This window comes from Dipodomys ordii, unplaced genomic scaffold (assembly GCF_000151885.1).
Source record: "Dipodomys ordii isolate 6190 unplaced genomic scaffold, Dord_2.0 Scaffold12, whole genome shotgun sequence".
NCBI lineage: Eukaryota > Metazoa > Chordata > Mammalia > Rodentia > Heteromyidae > Dipodomys > Dipodomys ordii.
In genome coordinates, this window is record NW_012267228.1 from 15,269,280 (window position 1) to 15,296,722 (window position 27,443).

Consider the following 27,443-nt stretch of genomic DNA (forward strand, 5'->3'; position numbering starts at 1 on the left):
GGATTGTCTGGTAATTTGGGGCAGTTCTATTTGTTCATAAGCATATTCAAAGAACTGACATATAAGCAAGCACTTGCAACATCTTTTGAGGAAACAATAAGCATTTTCATATCAGTATCACCATTATCATTATATATAGCAATAATCAAACATCATTTCCTAAATGAACTGGTTCCTCGAGTTTCTTGAACTAAAACAAAAAATCCTTTCATTGTCTTCTTGACATCAACACAGAGCTCTTTGAAAACCTCAAAGCCAAACGTCTTAATTTATACTGCTCTGCCATAACAGAACACCTGTGAGTGGATAATTTAGGCGGAGGCCAGGAAATGCAAGAAGAAAGCACTGCTACCTGGTGAAAGTTTTCATGAAGCATTCTCATATGTTGGAAGATAGAAAGGCAAAAGGGGGCTGAGATCACCCTTTACATGGCACTAATTTCAACCTGATGGTAGAGCTCTGGGTTCATTCCTTTCCCCCACAGGTCCTATCTCCTAATTCCACCACAATGCCAACCTCATTTTAGCAGAAATTAGGGAGGGATAAGCATTGAAATCAGAGGCACAGAAAATTCAAACTTGAAACAAGGAAACACATGTGTGTCATGAACACTGTGATGAACACCAAGGCACAAGAATAAAAGCAGCTGGTTACCGTCAACACAGGAAGGTCGGTTTCTTGTTGTCCCAGCCACTTTCCCAGGGAGACAGGAACACTTCACTGTTTGTGACCGCTCCTCTATGCGATTCTTGTTACAACATCTGTGTGCTGCAATCACTTCACAGGTACCTCCTTCTGGCAACAGAGAAGAAGAAGAATGGAAAGAACAGAGTTAGAAACAATGGAGTAGCCATTTAGGACTACGGCTTATGTGTGCTGAGTTTGAGAAAAGTGGCCAAAATGATTGAAATAGTTCCTCTGAAGTATACTTACAAAGTAGGAGAACAAGGAGGGAGGGGGTAACAATGTTCCACAAGAAATCTACTCATTACCTGATGTATGTAACTGTAACCCCTCTGTACCTCACTTTGACAATAAAATTAAATTAAAAAATAATTCCTTCCACTATGTATATTCCTGGAGAAACTTGGCATTGCAGTGCTATATTCAAAGTAGCAAAGTAGCAAAGTATTCAAAGCAGTGAATGAACAGAAGAAGGAATAAACATCTCTAAGCTATGACATTTCTGGGCTGGATGTATTGAGAAGTAGTAAAGCAGTGCATGCTGGGAGCTAAAATACTAAGCAAACATTCTCTCGGTCGAAATGCAGTATATGTTTATAACACCTGTGTTATCTTGGCATTGAAGAATCTCTGAGCTCTATGACAACCAACTAATGACAACCAACCAACACGCCAGTAATATAGAACTTACGGTTTCAGGAAACTTTCCAGAAATCAGTTCTCTCTCCCACTACCTCAAGAGGGTTGAATTGAAACTCCAGTCAGGAGTCATTTGCTAACCTCTGATTGCATGCAGAAAGGAAAGAAAGACTTGCTGGAGAAAATGGCTAAGTCCCTTAAGTGACCTCCAAATCACAGGCCTAGGCCTAAGAATTCATTTAAGTTATCACAGTTCAACCACACACACATCTACATTTCTTGGCAAGCTATCGTATGTCACCCTCTCCTACGTCCTAAGTCGGTGAGCTCCTGGGGAAGTATAAAGGTTGACCAATATTCACTTTTATCTTTTTGTTGTTGTTATTTTGATACTAGCCCAGGCTGGTCTTGAATTTCTGATTCTCCTGCCTAAACCTCCCATGTGCTGGGATTACACAGGTGTGCCATCAGCTTAGGTCAATCATCTCAATCCATAGAAAATAAGTGAGGCCAGACCTCCACCAGTACAAGAGATATCCCAAGTATACAGAAATCAGGCATTAACTTTCCTAACAGCAAGTTATAAATTCAAACAGAGAGGCTTCTATTTGACTAGAATGGACTCATGGCATTTGTGATTCTTGGCATTTAGGATTCAGTTGGCAGAAATAAAGCAAGCATTTGTTAAACAGCCATTATACACACATTACTGTGCTATGAACTGTAAAGGATGTGTGTGCAATCTGTATACATAGAAGATATAAATATTGGGGAACAAAAGAAAGAAGGGAGGGTAAAAGGAAAGAAATTATAAGGCAGAGCCTCGTTCTGTTCTTAAGAACAGAATGCCCTACAATGCATTTCAATGCAGTGGGAATGAGATATGATTATGCAAGCCTGAGACATTTCTTAAATGTCATCACTGATGGGGGATGGGAGCTAACTGTGGCGGAAGCCAGACACATGAAAGAGTACATAGATGCCTTCTATGATCGCTATATCCAGCCACAATTGGTATTTCTCTGCTCCTGGTATTACACAATTGGTATTACTCTTCTTTCTGCCTCAGCAACTTTGCAAATACATTTCTCATGGAAAATTCTCTCTTCTATCCCTCCAGTTTCTTCACTCCAATATACCATTCAGAGAGAAAATTGGAGAGACAGAGACAGAGTGGAGAGAGATATCCAGAACTCTTGGATGGTAGAAAAAATAGGCTAATTAGCTAAGATGAAACCACACAAGTCAGTACCAAGTTCTATGAACAGAGGAGGAAAGGTGGGGGCCAAGGGAACTACTCTTTTTTGATGAATTGCAAAGATATCTTAGGCTGTGATTTGAAATATGGGTACCTAGAGATGCTAACAAAGCGGAGGTCTTTCCACTAATGTGAGAATCTTGAGGGTTTTTTTTTGGTGTACTTAATTTTTTTTTCTTATTTTAGAATAATTTTATATTTTCAGAAATGTTCTGAAGAGGATAGTTGAGTTCCCACATACACCACACTCCATTGTTTCCTTTCTATTCTTTTACAACTAACATCTTTAACTCAGCACAGCGGACACAACTGTGCCTGTATTTACAAGCCACTGTGAACCGATGCCCACCTAGGCTGTGTGCAGCCTTCTTCAGTTTTACCTTTTCTGTTCAGGTTCCCTTATCATGACATATTATGTTCTTTTCTCCTTGGGCTTCTCTTAGCTGAAACCTTTTCCTCAAACCTCCTTGCTTTTAGATAATCTTGATGATGTATGGGAATGCTAGTTTCCCTCTTTTATTTAGATTGTCTTTTAATTGGGATATAGCTGAGGCTCTTCTCATGATTAGGCTGTGTGTGTGTGTGTGTGTGTGTGTGTGTGTTTAAGAGTGATTACAGTGGCAAAAATGCCATTGTGCTTAAACCCCATTAAAGGCTTATCACTGTTGTTGCACTTGGTCATTTGGCTGAAGTAGTGCTGCTCAGATTGCTTTACTGTAAGATGTTTCCTCCTCCTCTCCAGATTCTACTCTGTCACTATGCACAGCCCACACATTAAGACAATGGAGTTACACTCCACCTCCTTGCTCTGATAGTATCTATAACATTTTTTTAAAGAATTCTTCAGCACAAGAGATTTGTATCCCTCCCCATGTTTATTTACTTATTTTTATATCAGTGTGGACACATGGGTATTTATTTAATCCGTAGATATTTATCCAATACTCCATTTCAGAGATGCTCGAAAATGTCCCAGCTGTGGCTATTCTGAGTTCTTCTCTCAGGTATTTGCGTCTTTTCACTACTCTTTGATCATTCTGGATTTGCTTTTGTTTTGCTTTCATTCTGAGTACTTCTTGACTTTCGGGTTCTTCAAGCTGTTTTAGGATTGTTTTAGATAATTCCTGGCTCTTTCTGGACATATGCCTTTTCCCTACAGAGCTGGTCAGGTCATTAAAAAGTACACTCCAGTTGGTGGAACTGCGGTTTCTTGTACAGGTAAGACAGGATTATATTGGAACCGGCTTCACTATTGCAATGGGGGCCACCAAGGAGGTTTTGGAGCCATAGACTGGTGTGAACTGCTGTGAACTCTCTCTCTAGGGCACACCCTGGCAGCTGTGTGCAGGAGGGGTTGAAGAAGTGCAGTGTAGCAAAGAGTAAGAAACTAATGGCTATTGCAAAAGACTGAGCAGGAAATAAGAAGGCTTACACCTGGATCATGGGAGAATACCTCCCTTAGCTCCACACGTACAACCCTAGGATTAGAGTTAAAGGAACAGGGCTGATGGCACATTACACTCTAACCCAGACACCTATAATCATGTTACTTTAGCTCATAATTGTCACTGACAACTACCTTCAGTCAGATCAGTAATAGCTAGTTCTACACTTCATGAAAATGCTGCTAATTTTAAAGTCACCACTTGGCTTTAATATAGATCAGGAGTTACACTATGGTTGCAAACTGCACAGAGTTGTGAAAGCTCTCCCAGGATGGAATTTGAATCCCCTGCGACTTACAGCCAATTCAGTCGATACAAACACAGACCAGTTAGATTATGCACCCAGTGTTTCTCGGGATGGTTATCAAATGTAACGGTCTAAGATGTCCCTTTTCCCCCCACTTTGTATGACCTCATTGGCATTCTCTTCTGCTTGCTTCAGAGACACTAGTCACCTTGCTGAATATTGCTTCAACATGCCAGGCACAATGCTCCTGAGAGTGTTTGCATCACCTGGAATGCTACCCCAGTGACTTGTTACTGGCTGACATTTACTTCTTCATCTTGCTTCAAGTCACTCACTTGCCAATGACAGTATTTGCCACTCTATAAATTATAATTCTATATTATATTTTACAACAGCTGACACTCACACGTACTCTTATTTTAATCTAGGTCTGTTATCTCTCTCCTCACAAACAACTCCTAACTTTCAAATATTGTGTGTGATTTAGTTGTTTATTAGACTAATTGTCTACATGTTGGCTGTCGGAATGGAAACTTCTGGAAGACAGGGATTCCTACTGCGTTATGTATTAAACAATGTCTGGCTTATTGCCAGGGTTAAAGAAGTACTTTTAATACCCACTTCTTCTGAAGAATTTAAAGATCAAGGTAAGACTACTAGCATTCACATGTTCTAGCAAGGATGCACAGCTTTGAAAAGCTGACTCAGTCATATACTAAGACTGCTAACCTTAAAATGAAAGAAAGTAATCATTTATTACATTTCTCTCTCATGCTCTGGTTACCACAGTAGATATACTATTCACGAACTCATTTCATACTAACAAAGGCCCAAACAAGGTCCTAATTATGGACATATTACAGAAGAGGCAGTTGACATCGAGTGACCTAACACACCACCTGTGTTTTATTTAGCAAGAGCAATGAAGATACTCCAATTATTATATATAGCTTTATGCCTCATCCTACCATGGAGAACAAGTTACTATTTTCTAGACAGGAAGAGAGCTTAGTAACTGGAAATTGACAAGTGTTCCATTTTCCACTAAAACTATGTATATAAAGTCAATGACCCCAAGCCATATCTTCCACAGACTCACGGGTGATTGGCTTATACTCAAGAAGCCAGGGAGGTATTGCTTTAAATAACAGGCACATCTGGTTTTGACAAGTTGAACTATGGCTTCAATTACACCTACTGCTTGGTGCACATCCCAGAATTGGGCCTCAGCGAACTCGGTGGAGCTCCACAGGGCCAGCATTTATAAGATCTGATGGGCTTGCTATACCTACATCTCATGAGTTCCAGAGTTTACATTCGTCAGTGACCCAGCTACCACTAACAAGGAGAAGGCGAGAAAGAATACAGTCATAAAATTCAACGTGTATCCTACAAAATTAAGAAAACTGAGAGAAGAAATAGGGTTGTGAAGGGTGGGGGGATGATGAAGGAGTGACATTGATCAAGATGCATTTTATTCATAACCTGCTTTGTTGAATGACAACTCTGCTATACAACTACTTAATGAAAACAGTTTTTAAGAGAACAATGTAATGTTTCCATCTTTCTTGATTATGGAACCCTGGGACCCTACATTGAATCTATAGAAGAACACTGCTTAATATGTAAGATCCTGGTTCTCAGATAGCACATTATGGAGGGAGGTCTTATGAATTATGTGTTGGCCCTTGCCTTCAGCAAAGGAAAGGAAAGGAAACTGCTACTCTCAATATTTATTTTTAATGTTAAGTAGAATAATCTACTGCTCAAAGACATTTCTCTGCAAAGGAAAAAATAAACACTGGACTTATCTGATTTTCAGTTTTCTGAAGCTAGTGTTAAAATGAAAATTATGGGATGGACAAAGGGTCAGATAGATGCATGTGTGTATATAGAAAGTGTCTGAGAGGGATAAAGGTCATTGACATAGCAGAGTGTTGAAAACCTGCAAAAATACAGCTTTCTAATCATTTCTGTATTTTTTTTCTTGGCTATCTCAGGAATCATCTCTACTTTGGTCCTTTCATAATATAGCAAGAAGCTAATCAGATTCAAAGGAAATAAAATCCAGCATTTCTATTTTAGCCAGAGAGAGAGAATGATTTCTCAAGACCTTCTAGGACTGATTGTGAAGTCCTATTTACTTATTGTCATCATCAACTGGCTGCTTGGCTACATGGATATAGGAATCAAAATTTGCTCCTATAAAAAGGAAAAATAGGCTTGTCACAATGCTTTCTGGAAACAGGATATCTACCCCTTTAAGTCTATTTAATTTTAAGAATTACTTACCAAATTGTCCCTTCCAATCTAAATGCTAAGGTATTTCAAAATGCTAATGATAACATTAGTAATTTCAGACTTTTCCTTTGGCACCAATGCCAATCCATTCCTCCATTTTATCTTGGTCTAAGACAAAATGATTCAAAGTTGATCTAGGACCTCTCAAAGCAGCAGCATCTAAGTGCTCTGAAAATTGAGCTTCTCTTTTTATGTATAGATTGTCTGGAAAATGGCCATTTCTGGGTTCTATCCAGCATCTGAACATCCAGAAAACAAGATGGATGACGTCATCTATTAACTAAGTGCAGTGGAGGTGGTGCAAAGCAAAATGAGGGGGAATGTTATCTGTGCAATTCTGATTTTCCAGATTATCATTCCTTTCATCACTCTGTAGAAAATACATGTAAGATAAAGTATCTGCAAGAAATTAATTTTAATCCCTAAATCTGGTTCTAGAAAGGGTCCCATTGTTCTTTTTAATTATGACATAAATGTAGCAATTATCTGGCCCAACATAGGTCAGTCTGAAAAAGAGAGATGTGTCTAAAACACATCAAAGTCCTAGTCCTGCCTCTGTCACAGATTTACAGAAAAGCCTCCTTCCTCTGCGAGGAAGAGAGTACCACAGGCCATCACTCTACTTCCCTTTCTGCTCTTTCTCTTGGGTTCATCACAGCTCTGGGTCCATGATCAAATCTATTTTTAACAGACAAAGAATGTTTCTAATGACCAAGCAGGAGGTGGGAGAATGGGAGTAGACAGCATTTCAAGATTATTTCTGGCAGCCTCAATACTCTCTCTGTCCTAGGAAAGTTAAAAATGCCAAGCCCAACAATGTCCTAGCGATGGTCCTTTCTCTTCAGCACAAGGCGATCATCACTGTACCACGTGAGCCACAGCAACACGACGGTGGTCCTTCGTCTCTAGCTCAATCCATCACTATCTTGCCATGTACAAGTAAGAAAACCCAAGGGAGATGGATCGCTAAGGATACTGTTTTTTTTGAAGGATCCTGCCCTCCCCAATGACAGTTATGTGTGCTGATGGAAAGGGAAAGTTAGGAAGGACTGGTAGGCATAAACCAATGTTTAATCCTAGACTGGACATTTGATAGAAATGGCTTTGCCAACAGCCAGGCCCATTTTGAGCTACATACAAACAGGCCTACTCATTTAGAATGGGCAACTATGAGAAGTTGCTATTATCTATTCCTTTACAACTATCAGAGTATTAGATGCTTAGCGTACATTTTGGTGTTGAGAGGTTTGCATCCAAGAGGAAGAAAAACTAAGCAACGCGGGTTTCTTGAGAAAGAGGACAATATGCGACTGGAGAATGTACACTTAATTCAGGGGTAATTGACTTTAAAGTAAAACAATAGAGTGCATAAGATAATATCTATAGTACGTGTGTGAATGTATGTCCTGTATTCATAATAATGGTCTTTGAACAGTTATTCTGAACCATTAGGCAAGGTATTTTCTCCTATATGACCCTGTACATACAGTAATATTGATTTTCTTACATGCTTACTATTGCTTTACAGAGTAAAGAGAGCAATTTTTCTATTTAACCAGTCTATCTGCAGCGTAAGCTTGGCCTCTGGTAATTCTTTGGTTTGTAAATACATGTTAAATGTACTTCTTCCTTGGAAACTAACTTTTGGACCCATTTCATATTCTCTTAACCTGCCTAACTTCTCTTTTGCAGCATGAATCCTAATTGGAAGTGTTGGTTTATCACTTATCCACTGTTGGACACTCCATGTTGGCCAAGGCCATATCATGTTCACTTTTTAGTCGCTAGTGCCTGGCATACTAGCAGGGAGCACATATTCACTACATGATGGAAAGATAACATGACTCAGGAAAGAGGGAGGAAGGGAAAGAGGCAGGAAGGGAATGTGAACAGAAAAGGAAAAGAAAAGGGAATCGATCAAGCAAATGTGGGATATACACACAATGGAATTTTACTCATCCATTAGAAAGAATGATCTTGTACCATTTGCAAAGAATTGGAAAGCCCTGGTGAAAACTGGGCAGTGAAATAAGTCAGCCCCAGAGAGACAAAGGATGAATGCTTTCCCTTATATGTGGAAGCGAGATTTAGCTTACAAACTTGTAAGTAAATACGTTGCGTGATATGCAAGTGTATACAAGTGTATTAACTGAAATATGGTAGATTCAAGGAAGAACTCAAATAGTTTATTTCCTTAAAGAGGCAAAGTCAAAGTTCAACAAAATGTGTACCAGGAAGGGGGTACTTGAAAAGGATACAGGGGGGCCAAGGAGAAAGTGGTAGGCAAATGAAGAGGAGAAGAGGAAGAAAATGCAGTCAAGAATTCAATGGATAGTCTGTAAGATTAAGAAGAGTGAGGAAAGGGGTATGGAGGGGAGAAATGGGTAAGAATGTTGAAAGGGGTGATAATGATTAAAATGCATTATTTTTATAAACTGCTTTGTTAAATGACAACTCCTTTGTACAACTACTTAAAGATAATTAAAGAAAAGGGGAAAGAGAGAAAGTAAAGAAAGAGGATAGGATATAAATTCTGGAAAATTTTAACTAAATATTTGCCATGTTGTCTTTTTTGAGGATGAAACTGAATGATAAATATAACATACAAAAAATGCCCTTCTAATATGCCTGCTAGAGAAAACAACTTGGAATACTGGTTACAGGTGGAGTCCAAGAGTACTAAAGAAAAGCTTTATATTCTAATTGAAATAATTTTAAAATAAAAGAGCACTTGAGATCCTTTAAGGAAACAGCATTCCTTATTAAGAGTCAAACAGGGATTTGTGTTTGCAAAGGCAACATTAGGAGGAAATGAATAAAATGAGGATTAAAGAATATTAAGACTGACATGATCATTTGGAGTTTTGCATTTTCGCTTCATTGCAAATTGCTCCTTTCTTTAAAAGCCATAATATGTAAGAAAAAGTAGTGCTTTTTAGATTGGCTTTTATAGGACTTCTTGATCAAGGCTTTAAAAATAGCTCTCTTGGAATCTATTGTAGCGGATGTCAGAAATGCATATTTAAGACTGTGTTAAAAATGCTTTATTGACCCAACGGGCTGGAAGGAAGCTCCAAGTGTCTTTGTCTGTAAATCATTGACAAGAGAGACACTAATGGATCTTTAAACATGTTTTGGTGGAGCAGGGCAAAATGGCTGCTTGATTTGTTTATGTTTGTGATTAAACAAATTACCATCCTCTCTGTCTCAGGCCCCTGGAGTATGTACAAAACAGACAAAAGTAAGAAAAGGGGGTACATTCTGGACAAAACAGCTATGGCTGAGAAAGTGAATTGTAATGAGTGAGAACAATGATTTCAGAAGCTGGCTGCTAAGATTCAAGACCTGGATTTGGTGTTTCATATCATTTCTTATTCCATACTTCAGGTTTGGATGATAGCATTGACTGTGTAGGGTTATTTGGAGAACTAACTTGTATGAAATTTAGTAAGTACAGGCCAGTCAGCTATAAGAATGCTTGTTCAAAAGGCACCAAAATTCTGATGTTCACTAAACTTATCAGATGAATTATCATCTTTGAGGAGATAAGGATTCTTGGCAGAAAACTTTACTGTCATTTTCCCTTCTTTTCACTAATATGGGAGCCATATTTCCACACTCATGCCAGGTTAATAACTAATTTATGTAGACTTAGTATACGCTTGATATGAGACAGTAGTACCACCACCTATTCAATTCTCACAGTAAATGCTTCCTTTATTTTATTTTTATATATTTTTTGCTGGTATTGGCATTTTGAACACAGGACCTGAGTACTGTCCCTAGCTTTTGTGCTCAAGGCTGGCACTTGAGCTACAGCTCTGTTTCCAGTATTTTTTGGTGGTTAATTGGATATAAGAGTCTCATGAACTTTCCTGCCCTGGTTGGCTTCAAAATGCCATCTGCAGATCACAGCCTCCTGATTAGCTAAGATTACAGACATGAGCCATTGGCTCCAAGACTTTTTATTTTGTTTTGTTTTTTAAAGCAAAACAATGGTTTATATATTGATAGGTTGACATTCAACTGCAGAAATCATTTTTATTTCTGAGTACAAGGACTTATGCAAATACCTCTAGTTACTGAGAAGCCAGAGAATGGGAGGATCATAGTTCAAGTCTACCTGGGACAGAAAGTTCCTGAGACCTCATCTCAACCAATAATAAGTCTGGTTGTGGTGGCCTTCTTCTGCATGTGTCATCTCAGCTACTTGAAAAGCACAAAACAGGGAGACGGTGGTCCTGGCTAGGGTCTGCCAGTTCTTGTTCCAGATAATGGCCACTCCTCTAAAAACAAAGCTCCACTCTGAATCACAGCCCCGTAAGACCACAGAAACAGCCTTAGCCTTGATCATTCTACATTAGTGACATTTGGGACTTGTTTGTTGCTGGACCTCAACACAGACTGATCTGTCTAATATTAAGATGATGAGAATTAAAAGGAAAACATTCTTTACATCCTCAAAAGTACATTCATTACTCCTGCAAATATGTTCAAATGAAAATGATCTAGAAGAGACACTGGCAAGCTTTCATATAGTGAAAAAGAGCCTTTCAAATCTTTGCCTTCCAGGATGAACTGGAACAATCCTGCCTATCTTTTTTTCTCATCACACATACCTCTTTTAAGCCAGGAGTCTAGTCCTTGTCATCGTGGTGTTTTATGGGCTTGGCTGAGAGACTATAATAAAAGTAAATATTTATTTATACTGTGAGATGGCTCTTCACACCAGTATACAGAGTGATCAGAAAAAAAGACACATTCAAGAAAGCAGAAGGCAAACAGAAACTGATTTGTGCTACACATTGTAGAAGTCATTAACCATGACTCAGGTAGGATAAACTTAACGGCTTCCCTTTTTTGATAGTGATGACAATGTAATGGTATCTGACTCTACTGTGTTGCATAACGTATCTGGAGGCACTGAAAGAGATTGTTTATCAAGATGATAAACAAGGTTTCATTTCCTCCCTGGCTACCTGGATGTGATCAGCAGTCTAAGGCCATCTGAATTCACTTTGTCTAGCCACCGGGCAGAAGCTAAGCTACCAAGGCCCATCTGTGTTTGAAATGAGCTTCCCTTAATGGACCTATGGACCTGTGTGCCGCAGGTCAGCAGTAACAAAGACATGTTTGCATGAGCACACCAGCCTGAGACATTCAGGGTGGACTAAAGGGGGAGGGGAGGAACAATCATTGTTGTAGAATCCCTGCTTGCTTGCAATGTGATGTTCACTAATTCCAGACTGTTGAGCTAGTTTTGCCTCCTGGGCTGAGTAGCTATTGCAAAGAAAGCTGTTAAATTTCAATAGGCTAAGAATGTAGAATGAATGTGTATGAAGAAATATATATAATAAGAAATGTTCTTCAAGTGGTTATTCTTATTATCACTGTTGTCATCAATGTCATTAATGATTTCTATGCCTTCCCAGCAGACAGTCTCACTTTATTTTATTTATTATATTTAATGTATTTATTTTGGTAGGTTGTGGGACTTGAACTCGGGGCCTAGAGCTTTTTCATTCAAGGCTGGCACTCTGCTGCGTTGAGCCACAGCACCACCTCGCAGTCTCACTTTAATAGGTTACTATGTATTAGTTTTCCTAAGGAAGCCACTGGTATCTTTTAATGGTTGTACAGAGGGCGCTTTGATTCAACATGTCAGCTTATGTGTATAATGCTCCTTCTTAATCAGTGTCATCCCTTCCATCATTCCCCCATCCTCTGCTCTGTCTTAACCCCACCTGTACCTTCAAGTTTCCTCGTTCCATTTCCAAGTGTGTACAGCAAATACTGAGTATATTCACCCTCTATTCATTCCCATCTCCATTCATCTGCCTTTATCTATCCCCTAAAAGACCATCCTCCTCACACAGGACATGCCTCTGCTTCGTGTTAACTATTGCATCGTCTGTTAATTGTTCAAAGAAACATACCCTGCATATAACGTACATTATTTAGTTTGACCATGTACACATATGGTTCTGTATATATTTTCACATATGATTATATTTTGACTTTTCATCCCCTTTCCTGGCTTCTGTACTCTGAGGGGTACTGGTTTTAACCCAGTAATGTCAGACTCAAGCCTGGCTGTGCAGCTCAAGCCATGTCTGGTGACCAAGTAGTCATTAACAGATCTGGTACCTGACACTTCTTGGAAAAGTAGAGCAAGTTTCTGTGTTACTAATGCAATGATATGTCTAGGCACCGTGACAGGAAACCTACAAGTAAATTGAAGAGACTTACTGTGGTCAGAGGGAAATAGTGAGAAGTAGGGTACCATGCTACAGCCATATCTGAGGTGCATGTTGAGCTTCAGCTGGTAATGTCTTCCCCTTCCCTACCCTCCGCCTTTTTAGGACAACAATGATGGGTTGTTACTTTCATGAGTAGATTATATGGACAAGATAATACAATGCCTTGCCTTTGATAATACATAAAAATCATCTTTCTAGAATGCACTAGATTGAATCTCCATCATTTGCATTAGAAAAGTATGCTCTAACACTTTATAGAAATTTGTGTGTGAAAAGGAATCAAAGGTAGCCATTAAGAGCTTGAATAGCCCCTGGTCAGAAACTGGCAGAAAACAGTGGTAGTAATTATTCAGTTAAAAAGAGGATGTTAACAACCAACTCACAGCACTGAAAGTGAATTGAATGAGTTATTTCCCCTGTTGGGTATCTATCTGGTGAAACCACAGCCCATGCTTATTCCTGGATAGCAACTTGGTGGGGCCTGAACTCTGGGCCTGGGAGCTGTCCCTCAGCTCTTCAGCTCAAGGCTAGCACTCTACCACTTCCGGCTTTTTTCTTTTTTCTTATGTGGTGCTGAGGAATCGAACCCAGGGCCTCAAGCATGCAAGGCAAGAGCTCTACCACTGAGCCACCTTCCCAGCCCTAGGCAGAGACCTTTTAAGAGTCATCCCCATACTATCCCTAAGGTTGTGGAAGATGTGAAAAGTGTTATTATTTTAAACTACTATGTTTGTGGTAACTTTGGATGTAGCAATAGATAGCTAATATAGTACCAAAGCAAATCCCTATGTCTGTCTATCCTTGCTTTCCTACATGGAGATTTCCCCCTCAAGTTTAGTTAGGGATGAATTAGACTAATTCAAATTTGATACTGGAATTTAATTAGCCATGATTTCTTCCAAGAACCAATGGTATTTATGTGATTTGTATTACTGTGAAAACATAGATTTTGCTCTTCAGGAATCTGTTCAAGAAGGAAAACTATGACTTCTACTTTACTCAGATTAGATATAACTCTGCCCTCTTTACAGTATGAAAACTGCTAGGAATTGAGAGCCTCCTATTCATTGTCAGGGATGGAGCAGGGACACTACTAAGCTCCTTGGGGAATCTCATTTGTATAGGTTTAGTTTCACGGAATGTTCTATGATCTTGTGTCTATTCTTAAGAACCTTGGCTGGATTGTGAGTCATGTTTTATAACTAGTAAATTTGTTTGTCTGTAAAACAGAAACTGATGACTGCATTTTAAATCCACTTTTCTTATATTTCCGTATTTATTGTCTCTTTTGAGAACTACATATGGGAAGTGACCATCCTCATTTCCAGTCCACGCAGTACGAGTCAACAAGCACTCAAAGAGTTAGGGCTGTGATCTGGGTTTGGTCAAACAGCACAGCTTTTCTTCATTCTCAATGAATGGGCCAGTATGAGCCTGAGTTGACTCCAAGTGAAGTGAGGGGTAACTGGGAGCATTCAGCCTTTGCGACCCCTTTTAGGTGCCATATTCATTATCTGAAGTTTGGGATTTGGCATACCAGTATATTCTTCTCTTTTTTATTTACTCAGGTCATTAAGCAGTTATGAAGACTGAATTAAAACAAATATGAATCTGCTTGGGACATAGTAAGTCTCAAACTGGTGAGTCATTTAGGTTCCTTTTATTGTTATTCTAGCTCTTATTACAAAATGACTGAGATATTGTCATGGGCGTATGCCTCTGGGTCTGGAAGAATAGTTGAAAATGTCTAAATGTACTGAGAAAGATTGGGAACCAGAATCAATTAGATACTGATTTCTTGAGACTTCTAATGCAGGGAAGGTCCTAAAAGCTCGCCACTTTGATTGCTAGCAATTGATAGCTGAATAGTCGGCTGAATCAACTTATAGTCAACTGGATAGAGAGCCTCATTGTTATCAAGGAATCCCATATTTCAGAGCCATAATAGATTGGCAAACGCTATAGTGAAGGTCCATAAAATCTGTAATCTGCCAAACCCAATTCTATATCTTGTAAGTGGTACAAAGCCCAACTCTATATCTTGCAAGTCATGTAGCATAGAAAAATGTCTTCAATTCTCAGAGCTTTGGGAAATGAGGTTATAAAAACAACCTCATAACACAATTGGAAGAATCAATGGCATAAGAAATATGAACTGCTCTGAAACATGAACTTCATTGTCCATATGACTTCAATATTGTAGTTGTATTGACCACCATGAAGAAACTAGCTCAACAGTAAAGTGATGTAAATTAGACCTTAACATTTTCATGGCCCCAAATATTGATTAACTGTCATCAGAGCAATGGAATATCCATGGAGAGAAATAGAACAATTTAGACATTAAGTCGGTTAGAATAAATGACAGAGAAATTTTGCCACCTCGTCTAGATGAATGCATTACAGAAATATTCAATTTAACTCTACAGATTAGTCACAATTATAGAATGAATGGCCTGGCCCTGCAGTGAAGTGCCCACTAACACATGACCACTCTTCCTTGCTCAGTTGCCAGTTTGTCAGCAAGCATCTCATGAGTGATAACTGAAGCTCTGAGTTCCCTGAAGAAATATCCATGCAAGGTAATCACTGTAATGATAACATTAAGGGAAAGCTGGCTGCAAAGTACTTGCACTTCAATCTAAGGCGAAAGTTTTATTCTTCCCAGCAAATGATATTTAGGTTAATGGGGGTCATCATGGGATTTGGAGCTTCGGAGGAAGACCAGTTGACTCATACTAAACTTCCAGTGCCATCAATAATGCATGACAAACATTTAGAAGAATCTTGGCCCTAGATACTGTGTGTACAAATGCAAGGTCTCCATGAGAGGAGTCTACAGGAAAGAATGCCTTTCTCTTTTTGTCCTCCATAGATTGACTTAAGTTTTTCATGGTAAGTAAGAAAGACTTGTCCTACATCAAATGGCAAGTAAACTCAGGATGGTTGGATATAAAAGTGTTAAGGTCCAAATTGGAGGAGGCATCATTAAGAATGAGATCAAGGGAATGGCAAAATATAGAGTTTAGTGTAATTTCCTAATCAAGCTTAAAATCCATGTGAAAATTTTCTGTTTGGTCAAAGGAAACTGATACACTCTTAAAAGAGCTTAGCAGGTAAAATGACCAAATTATTTTAATAAAATTGTTTCAACCTCTGTGGAAAATTGTTATCTCTCTCCTAGAGATGAAGAGTATAATTTCTTCCAAGAAGCATAGAGAAAGGTCCACAAAAGCTTTATGCAGTAGAATCCCAAACTGTGAGGAACTGTGATGTTCATCAATAGTAGAACAAAACTGTGGTGTCTTTCAAATAATGCATAGCAATGGGAAAAAAAACCCATCTACTATATGAAACAAAGACACTGAAAGAATCCAAACACCACAGAGAACATAGGGTGTAAATCCAGCTTAATAAAGGATTTGTGAAAAAGAGAAGGAGCCATAATTAGAAATTAGAATCAGAGTCTTCTCCTGGAAGAGGAGGTGATGTCTGGGAGGCTTCATGAGCAATGCTTCTCTCTTGTTGGCAATGTTGTACCTAGTGGTGTCAGAAATGAGTAAATAAAATGAGTAACTAAAATGCACTGAACAATTCTCATGGATTGACTGCTTTGCTCATATGTATTATACTTCAATTTTAAAAATTTCAAAATGTATCAAATACTCTATCTCCCATTGTATATGACTCTAAAATAAAGAATGAACAAAAAACTTCATTTCTAAGGAGGAGAGATCTAAAAAATACAGCAATCATTACTTGCTCCAGATTATTAAAGCTGCTTATGGAGGCTATTATCCAAAGCGGGCAAACATATGTAGACATTGGCACAACTGTAATTGGGAGAATGTTAATAGATACTGTAAAAATAATATAAGTTGGATCACATGGCTTCACTTTTTTTTTTTTTGGTCATGGGTCCTGAACTCTGGGCCTGGGAGCTGTCCCTCAGCTCTTCAGCTCAAACTAGCACTCTAGGGCTTGAGCCACAGTGTGCCACTTCCAGCTTTTCCTGCTTATGTGGTGCTGAGGAATCGAATCCAGGGCCTCATGCATTCAAGGCAAGCACTCTGCCACTGAGCTACCTTCCCAGCCCTGGCTTCACTTTTGAGTACTATCAAATATTCAAGTAAGAAATAGTAAAAATTCTTCTTAGGTTATTCCAAAATCAGAAGAAGAAAGCATTCAGACATATTCCAGAAGTCTAGAATTTCTTTGATATCAAAATTACATAAGAACACAGTGAAAAAAGAAATCTACCAGCCACGCTGTTAATGAACATAGATTTAAAATGCATCAAACCTTAACAGACCAAACCTAGAACATTATTCACCATGACGAAGTAGGATTCATTCCAGGGATGCACGGATGGTTTGTTATGTGCAAATGAATCAATGATACCCTACATCCATAGAATAAGAGATAAAAACTAAATGGCTAGCTTAGAAGTAAACCACATCTCTATAGCTGATTTTCAACAAAGGTGTTAAGAATACACATAGGAAAACTGACATTCTTTCAGATAAATGGTGCTGAGAAAATTGGATCTCTATCTGCAGAAGAATTAAACTAGATTTCCCCCCCCATAATGGAATTTGATAAAATTCATAGCCCTTTATGATATAAATGGTGAAGATAAATTTGAAACAGGTATAAGAGAAACATACTTCAATCTAATAAAAACTACTTATAATGAGCCAACAGCTAATGTTAGATTAAATGGAGGAAAATCCGAAAGCTTTCTTTCTGATTTAGGTAATGAGCTGAAGAGAGTCACTTTCACTTAATACAATGCTAAAGTTCTACACAGAACAATCATGTAAAATTAAGGACAAAATTAAGGATATCTAAGCAAGAGAATAAGTCAAATTTTAATTGTTTATGGATAACCAGATCTACCTCCAAACCATCACAAGTAATAAATCAATTCAGAAAAGTTTCAGGAAGCAAACTCACCATGCAAAAAATCAGTAACATTATTACATGCTAAGAATGAATTTTCTGAAATAGAATTCAAGAAAGCAATTCCATCCATAATAATAGCTATGGAAATAATAAAATATATCTAAATACACTTAACCAGAAGAAATAAAGATCTCTACAACAAAAATTATAAAACAGTAATGAAAGAATTTTGGGAAATACAAAATAATTGGAAAAATTCTATGTGCACTGGAAGAATAGATACTATGAATAATGCTTCTACTACTTGAAGTGATCTATAGATTAATGCAATCCTTACTGAAATACCAATGACATTCTTCACAAAACTGGCAGAAAAAAATTAAAATGTATTCAGAGTCACAACATTTCCTCAATAAGTTACAATCATCTTGATCAAAAAGAATGAAGGAGGAAATATCACTCTGCCTAATTTCCAAATATATTACAAAGCTGTAGTACTGAAAACAGGAAGGAATTGGCATAAATATAGACTCATAGACAGCAAAGGAACAAAATAGAGAACCTGGAAGTAAATGCACATATCTATAGCTAGCTAATTTTCAACAAAGGTGTTAAGAATACACATAGGAAAAACAACAGCCTTTCAGATAAATGGTGCTGAGGAAATTGGATCTCTGTCTGCAGAAGAATTAAACTAGATCTTCTTCTCTCTCATAAATTACAGAAATCAACTCAAAATAGATTCAAGACTTAAAGTAAGACCTAAACTATAAATCACTGTAAAAAAACAAAACAACAACAAAAACCAGGGGATAGACTTCAGGACATTGGAAAAGACTTTATACTTTGGGCAAAATTTTCAAAGCATCGGAAACAAAACCCAAAAAGAGACAAACCAGGTTATACCAAACCAAAAAGCTTCTGCACAGCAGAGAAAATAAGAATAAAGAGAAAATTTATAGGAATAGAACAAAATATTTGGGGACTATACATCAGATGAAGATTGATACCCAGAATATCAAAGGAACTCTACACAGTAGTTAAAAATCAAATAATACAATTTATTTATAAATGTGAAGTAGATACACATAAATATTTCTCAAAAGAAGATATATAGCTAGGCCCAAAGAAACATAGGTCCCATGGTTTCCCTTATTTGCGATAACTAGTATATGTCTGAGACAAGCAGAAATGGTCAGATAAGTTGATGTTAAGTGAAATGAACCCCAAGTGAAGGACTCAGATGTTTTTTCTTTCTTGCTATTGTGTCTAATATATTTATAAGATATTTCTTTGTTGCTTTGTATGTCCCTCCCCCACGGTATAACCCCTGTTTTCACTGTATTTGATGTTGGTATAATTTGTGGAGGGGAAGGGAAAAAACAAATTGTTTAAATAGGGATACAGGTGGACCCATTGCAACAATGAGATGTACAAGATGTTATGTCGAAAATGAACTTTACAACTTTGGCGCGGGGGGGGGGGGTGGGTAGGGGATGAGGAAAGGGGATGGGAAGGGATGGGAAGGGGAAACAAAGGAGGAGGCAACAATGCTTGATAAGAAATGCACTCATTACCTTGCCCATGTAATTGTAACCCCTCTGTATAGTATTTTCACAATAAAAAATAATAATAAAGAAAATACTAAAAAAAGAAAAAAAAGAAGATATATATTTACTACTACTTATATATCCAAAATAAATAAAGTCAATAGGTCCAAGGCATATCTGGCCTTCATGCTCATTGCAGGGCTATTCACAATAGCCAAGGAAATTGTCTATCAAATAGCCGCTTGTGCTGGCTTTCAAGTCTAATCCTCAGATCTCGGCTTCCTGAGTAGCTAAAATTACAGGCCTAAACCACCAGCGCTTGGATCCTGTCATGTATTTTATTCTTACATGGAGTCCTTTACGATCAAGGCAAAGTGTGTTACATCTTATAACTATGTACAAAGCTTCTCTGATGTGGAATAGAGATCATCTAGGCTGTTTTCAAAGGCATAATTCTGAAAAATATAGAACTATCTTTCTAAAAAACATAGACCGTATACTAGTTAGCAAAACCCAAATGTACATAATTATTTTGTAGTACTAGGGATTGAACCATGGTCACAGCTTATTAGGCAAGTGCTCTATACCTGAGTCTTACTGTGTTAATTTTTTTCTGTGTGACTCTTTTTCAAAATTGTTATTGTAAAGGTAATATACAGAGGGGTTGGAGTTACATAAGTCAGGTAATGAGTCCATTTCTTATTAAACAGTGTCACCCCTTCCCTTGATTTCTCCCAGTTTCTCCCTTCTGATCACCCCTCACACAAGTTGTAGTTTATTTTCAATATAGTGTCTAGTGAGTATCACTGCTGCATGTGTTCCTGCTTTGTCCCTCCATTTCTGTGCTCCCTATTACCCTCCCCAAACAGATAAACTTACATAGAAGGCAAAATGCACAGAAAACAAAAGCAGGGACAAAGGAGAAAAAAAAACAAAAAGCAAAATAACAACAAAAACCCTTTTGGTTCCATTTCTTGGATCCATTTCCATAAATATAATTTTTTAAAATTTCATTTGATTGTAAAAGTATCATTTTATATGATCATATGCATATAGTTATTGACCCTTTCTGATCCTCTTCCAAAAGTATCCTCCTCTGGTCTCACTGTGTGAACATCTAGACTCCTGTATAACTTATCATGTCCAAGTATATTTTTTCTGTCTTTTTATCATCCAGTATGTATACTTGAAAATTTATAGGCACATTCTAGTTTCAGCCAATAAGGGGAACCATGCAACCTATGTTTCCTTGGGTTCATTTTGGTTTTGATAGAGTCTTGGTCACTTTGTACAGAATAGCCTCAAACTTCTGAACTTCCAACTTCCATTTCTGGAGTAGCTAAGGTTGCAGGCATGCATCACGATGCCTGGCTTCCAAGTTTTATTTACTTGTTTTAATTAATTAATTAATCAATTTGGTGCCAGTCCTGCGGCTTGAACTGAGGGTCTGGGTGCTATCCCTAAGCTTTCCTGCTCAAGGCTAGTGCTCTATTTCCTAAGTCACTTCAAACCGTGATCCTCAGATCTCAGATTCCTGAGTAGCTAGGATTATAGGCATGAGCCACTGGTGCCTGGATCAGGGTTTTATTTTTTTTAGTTGAAAGGTTACTGTGCTCTTGAACCCATGGTAAGAGGTCACTTTCTTGTTTTGGTTACGAATAGTTCCCATGGGCAAGTACAAATATAGTTACTTGGATCATGGATCATTAACTTTCACATCAAAAAATCCTTTTCCAAACCAGATAAATATCACTTAACAACTAAAATGATTTTTTTAACTGTATTTTTTTGTCTTTTCTTTTTTGGTACTGGGGATCGAACCCAGGACGTTGCGCTTGCTAGGCAAGCGCTTTGCCACTGAGCTACATCCCAGCCCCTAAAATGATTTTTAATGAGCAGTTATTTTATTTTAAACATTATTTTACTGGCATATATTAATGATACATTGTGAGGAGTGTTATTGTGATATTTCTGTGTGTGCATAATGCATTTTGATCATATTTATCCCCATTTCTATTTCTTATTCCACTATTTTTTTTTTTTTTGTCGGTCATGGGGACTGAACTCTGGGCCTGGGCGCTGTCCCTCAGCTCTTCAGCTCAAGGCTAGCACTCTACCACTTGAGCCATGGCACCACTTCCGGCTTTTTCTGCATATATAGTGCTGAGGAATCAAACCCAGGGCCTCATGCATGCAAGGCAAGCACTCTACCACTGAGCCACCTTCCCAACTCCTCCATGTTCTTGCATACTTACATTTTCTTAACATATTGCAAGAGGTTTCATATATCCTTTCCACATGTTCATCGCATGTGCTACTACCATATTCTTCCCCCAAATTTTCTTCTTCTCTCTGTTCCCCATTGGTTCCCCCCAAAGATTTCATCTGTCTTTTGTGTTTTATGCTCATATTCTATTCCTTTTCTTCTTTCTCTCTCTCTTAAGATTGTGAATTAGCATATATTATATGCACAAGATGGGCAATTCATTGCTGAACCCTCAGATGTGTGTAAAGCCCATCTCTATCAATCTCACCTCCATTGCTCTCCTGTATCACCCCATTCATCTTCTTAGACCAATCTCAAGAGGCTTAAATTGACAATGATTTCAAAGTACATTTTCTAGGCAATGTGGTTAATAAACTTGCTAGTATACTTTTGGGTTTCATTAGTACAAGTTTATTATTGAAAGGAAGTTGATGAGTGCAACCATTGTTTGCTTTGAATTCACACCTCTTTCTTTTTTATATGACTGTAGAGTTTCAATCTAATGATTCTAATGTGCATTTGTTCAGTGCCATGTCTCCCTAAAACTCTATGAAGAATCCTTATTTCTCTGCATGCATAAGCCAGCTGAAATTTTTGACCCTAACTTTTTGTAATGCAAGTTGACAGAAATTTTACATTTCTTTCTATAAATAACAAACTAAAACAATGCATATGACTTTTAGGGAGCTATAGCAAATACTCTTATATTATGAGACTGATGGTTAATATTAACTCACAAAGTTACATGAATTTCTTTGATAGAATGAGGATATGTTAACTGCATCTCAGGAATTCATCTTAATGACTGAATCAGAAAAAGTATATAGATGATTATTATAATGATCACTGCTTTGCATGAAAACCTGGAGCTGAAAGAAGTGCATATTATAAATAACCTTTCAAGACTGAGGATCTTAATAAACCAACCATGAACTCTTCCAATTAACATGTTTTTGTCACTATTAAAAAATTATATGAATGAACACCTTAACAATAAAGATAAAATTATTTTTAAAAAGAAAATATATGAGCTACTGATGACCACATGTGGAAATCCTCGGTAAGAGGAGAAAGAATACTTGCTAAAAAAAAGAAAATCTGCAACTTAAATCAGCCTAACACATTCTCATATTTTTATTTATCCAGCACAACTCTATCACCTGACACAATTATTTCTTACTAAATGGTTGAGGTTGGACACAGAGAAAGCTCCTATCAAGACTCTCCTCTGAGACTATTTCTTTGATACACAGGCATAAATTTCCATGCAGAAAGGTTGTTCAGATGGCAAAAAGGCATAAATAAATACAAATTAGGCTTTATAAACATAATATTTAATCAATGGCCCTAAAAAGATGATGCTACATAACTGTGAAATATCGGTCTATCATTCAACAATTTCTTAGTGTCTTGAAATAGTCCCTCTGAGCAAACAGCATTACAAATTCTATCATGTTGTGTGCAGCACGGAGAATGCCAGGTTTGTGAAAAATCTAATTATCAATGAGGTACAATGTCTGGATTTAGACACACCAGAAACTCCAGGTTTGCTTTCAGCCAATAACTAAGACAGGTATTTGAAAATTTAGATTAAAAATGTAATCCATCAACTATTCTGATGATTTTAGGGTTTAATCCTTAAGAAAAAATCCCCAGCAATATAAAGATTTAAAAAAGGAACACTAAGGTACAAACTATATGTATTTAATTTGTGACTTTTCAAAGAATATTCCACCCACTTTGGCAATCCAGATGTAGGACAATCATATTTCCATATCAAACCAACATACACAGGAGAGAAAGATCTGCTTTTCTGAACAAGAATATTGCAAATTGATCTCACGGGAACGCTTTCCTAGGACCTAATTCTTATGCATATATTTAGAAAATGAAGCAAAAGAAAATGACACTAAACAAAATAACTTTCTGGCCGGCAAAGCTTTGGATATACATCTTTCATTAGACTGTATACCTACTACCTTCAGAAAAAGTCATGAAGAGGCTAACAGGACATAACCTATAGTCTACAAAACTATTTTTTTTTTATCAGCTACACAGTTTTGGAGACAGTTCTGTGTGAGGTTAGAGTTCCCTGCAGGGTATGGATGTCAACAAAGTTGTGGCAAATATGTAGCAAACATCTGCAGCTAGTTCTGTCTCACTTTGGAGTGACAGGCTAGATTTAATACAGAGGACGCTGCACGCATTCTCAGTGCAGGTGAAATGGAACATATCATGGACCATGAAAAGATGTATTCTTGGTGCCATCTATATAAAAGATATCAGACAAGGTAAAACAATAGAACACACACACACACACACACACACAAAATAGAATTTTATGTATTTATCAGGAAGAGTGAAGTTATGTCATTTGTAAGGAATATATGGAGCTGTAAAATATCATACTATGTGAAGTAAGCCAGGCCCAGAAAGATGAAGTGCACGTGTTTTTTCTCTATGTGGCTCTGAGACACAAATTATAACCTCCCATATAATCATATATAGAAGCAAATGCTTACAGGGAAGATGTAGTTGACTGGAGTATAGTATATACAGAGTGTATCTCTTGGGAGCAAACTTCTGAACAATGAACACGGTTTAACAAATTGCCCATGAGGAAGCTGAAATGAGTTTTCATAGAAGGCTAGTGAGAGGGGAGTGATTGAATGGAAAAGAGAAACAGGGACAAATACAGCCAGAATACTCAACATATATACACATGCGCTAACGGAAGTGAGAAGTATGAAGTAAGTCTGGGAAGGGAATAGCGGTGCTAAGGGAGAGTGATGGAGAGAAGCACTAGACACTTAAATGGGTAGGTCAAATTGTCACACCCTTGTTCAGCCATTGAAAGTTTAGAAAAAATTCAGCAGTGAAAAATGTTAACATGCTCAAGCAGTACCAGGCTGTCGTGGCATGTAATCCTAGCTTTTCAGGAGGAGGACCTCTGAGGATCATGGTTTGAAGCCAGCCTAGTAGGAAAGTCCATGAGATACTTATCTCCAATTAATCACCCTCGCAAAAAAAAAAAAAAGCCAGAAGTGGAGCTGTGGCTCAAGTGGTAGAGCTCTAGCTTTGAGCACAAAAGCTCAGGGACAGTGCCCAGGCCCTGAGTTTAAACCCTTGGACCCTCCCCTCCTCCTCCTCACCCACATCATACACATATACAAAAAGATAAAGCTGATTGCATATCTGTGTTGATGAAGTGTGTTGAACAAGGAAAAATAATGATTCATAGTGGTCCTTGGAAACGATCTCTAAGTTAGTCTGATATTGAATTATCCCAAACAAGAGAGTTGATTGGCTTATTTATAGACCAAATGCACAGCTTCTGACTAACATGAAGTCCGGGGATGACACCAGATTCCTTTCCATCCCTTTTCCTTCAACACCAATAGATACTTTCTGAACCCAACTCGAAATGAAGTTTATAGAAATCAGCCACAACCCGTGACTCTTTTAATAAAGAGAGGTTTAGAAATTAGCTGCAAAGGCAACAGACACTCCAATATATGTCCTGTCATATAACACTGCTCTTTCTGGTGTAGGATACACAAAAGCAACCTGTTTTGTTCAAAACAAAAGCCATCTCTTGTCTGCAATGAGACCAGCTGTTCAATAATCTCAAACTGAAAACAGAGGCAAGAAGCTACTTATGTTGAAGGATTAGTGTCCAGGTGGGAACACTGAAATTGAAAAAAAAAATATGTGGTAGAATCATGGCAAAAGAAGATCTTCTTCTGTAAAGATTGTCTTATGATAAGATCAACACCTGATATATTTATGTTCAAATACAATTACATTGACACGTGATTAGCCTAGAGACAGAGAAAGGTGGCTGGAGATAATATGTTTCTTTTACTTTTATACTGGAGGATGATTGTGCAAGCAGGGAGATAAGAGGTGTTGAAAGTAATGTGATCCATAAAGAATGTATAGAGATAAAGTGTATGAGATCATTGAGATAATATGAAAAGGCTAAGCTGGAAATCCTAGCAGGGATGAGGCCATTTGTCTCTCCAAAAACATAATAAGTAAGTTAACAATGAGGAGACCTGAAAGTAAGCAGCTACCATTGATGCAGAATCAGACAGTGAACTCTGAATGTGAGGTTGCATTAGCACGGTGATTTTTACAAACATGTGGGCGGACTTGTGGATGTTTTTTAAAAGTCATTTTATGCATCAAGGCATAGAGAATTCCAGAGTACTCAGAGGGTCGATTTATTTTAATAATCATTGATCTGATAATTTAAAAAAAACCTTTACAATCAGCACTCAGTCACCTCAAATTCTACCTTTGGATCTGAAAAGGCACAGTAGGAAAAACTTTCTTTTCTTCAGTTCATACAGAGTGGTTCATTTGTTGCCACCCATTTTCCTCCTTGCCCCATCTTTTATGCAGAGACAAGTCTTGAATAGCTCTGTGTCATCCATATGGTTACCGTGTACACAGTCACATTCATACAACTTGACACCTGCCCGGGACTGGAATTCCCAGATCCACCTGGCAGGTCTCTTGAATAACAAGATGCAATCATGCGAGTTGTGTTTGGCTATGCTTTACCTGAAAAGAGACACCATATTTTGCCTATTTTTGAGTCCCAAGTGCCTTTATTGTTCTAAGATGCTAAGAGACACTGCGTATCCATATAATAAATTTCCTCCTTGTGTTTTATGCTTGCCCAACTGGGCTTCTATTCCTGTCAGACAAGACCCCAAATGAATACAAAAAAATGGTATCTAGCTGTTTACAGAATCCATTCACTTTCACTTACGAACAAGGGTCTTTAGGAAATGAATGTTTGCTCGGCAGAGTGACCCAAGTATTCATTTTGAATACTGATGTGCATTTTCCTCATACATGAGCTAGATTTGAAAATCTGGTCTCAAATTAAGATTGGCATATCTGGTCTTCCAGATGGTGACTCGTGTCTTGAAGCAAAATGAAATGACTTCTATCTCTTATGGTAGTTCTGACATCAACATTTATTACACAGCCAGAGCGCTGGTGGCTGCAGTGTAAAACATGCCCAGAAGGGACAGTTTGTCAAGGACTTTGATGGGGAAAACAAAGCACTGTGGGGTCATGGGTATAGCAGGAAGGGCAGAGGCCAGAGAGCAGATAAACTGGATTTAAGCTTTCTGGTGCTCTGAATAGCTCAAGTCTCTTCCTGTTCTTACTTGGAACAGTGTAAGGAAAAGAGTTCAAGTCCCACTTTTTCAACTAACTAGTGATGTGTCTTTAACTGAAGCTATTCATGCTTTCTAGCCCCCACTTTTCTCAGCAGTAAGATGAAACTGACATTGTTTTATGCATTCTGTAATTGTTGGAAACGTATTACATGATCCGGTAACATAGTATAAACATTCATGACATGGTAGTTATTGTTCATTATTAGGCCAAATCAAGATGTTGGATTGAATTCAGGTATTTTCTTCTGATCTCTTATGTGCCAGGCCTTGTGTGAGAAGGTGGAATTCCATCAGGAAAAAGGCAGTATGCAGGTGTTTGTAGTATTCATGATTTAGTGGGTATTAGAGATATTAAGTGTGATGAAGACTGGAGGCATGCCTCAAGCAGGAACACATCTGTCTTGCAAGTGAAAGCTCTGAGTTCAAACATTACACCACCCAAAATCCCTCAAACAAATAAACAACAACAACAACAACAAATGTAATGAAATAACCATTTTCCTGGTTCTTGGAGACCCCCATCATCCTATGAGATCCTGAATGAATGGGCAGTAGTCTCCCTTTGACTCTAAATTCAAATCAATCCATCTACCCCTCCCTCCCTTCCTCCCTCCCTTCCTCCCTCCCTCCCTCCCTTGCCTCCTTCCTTCCTTCCTTCCTTCCTTCCTTCCTTCCTTCCTTCCTTCCTTC

The 27,443-nt window shown here is 38.0% G+C and overlaps 1 protein-coding gene across 1 annotated transcript in view; it reads right to left on the reverse strand.

Moving 5' to 3' along the window:
• Positions 1-27,443, reverse strand: part of Fam19a1 (family with sequence similarity 19 (chemokine (C-C motif)-like), member A1) — a 480,497-nt gene that overhangs the window by 107,201 nt on the left and 345,853 nt on the right. Inside the window, exon 3 of the mRNA XM_013010445.1 lies at positions 655-795. Within this exon, the coding sequence (XP_012865899.1) occupies positions 655-795 (141 nt within the window). The remainder of the gene's footprint in view (positions 1-654; positions 796-27,443) is intronic.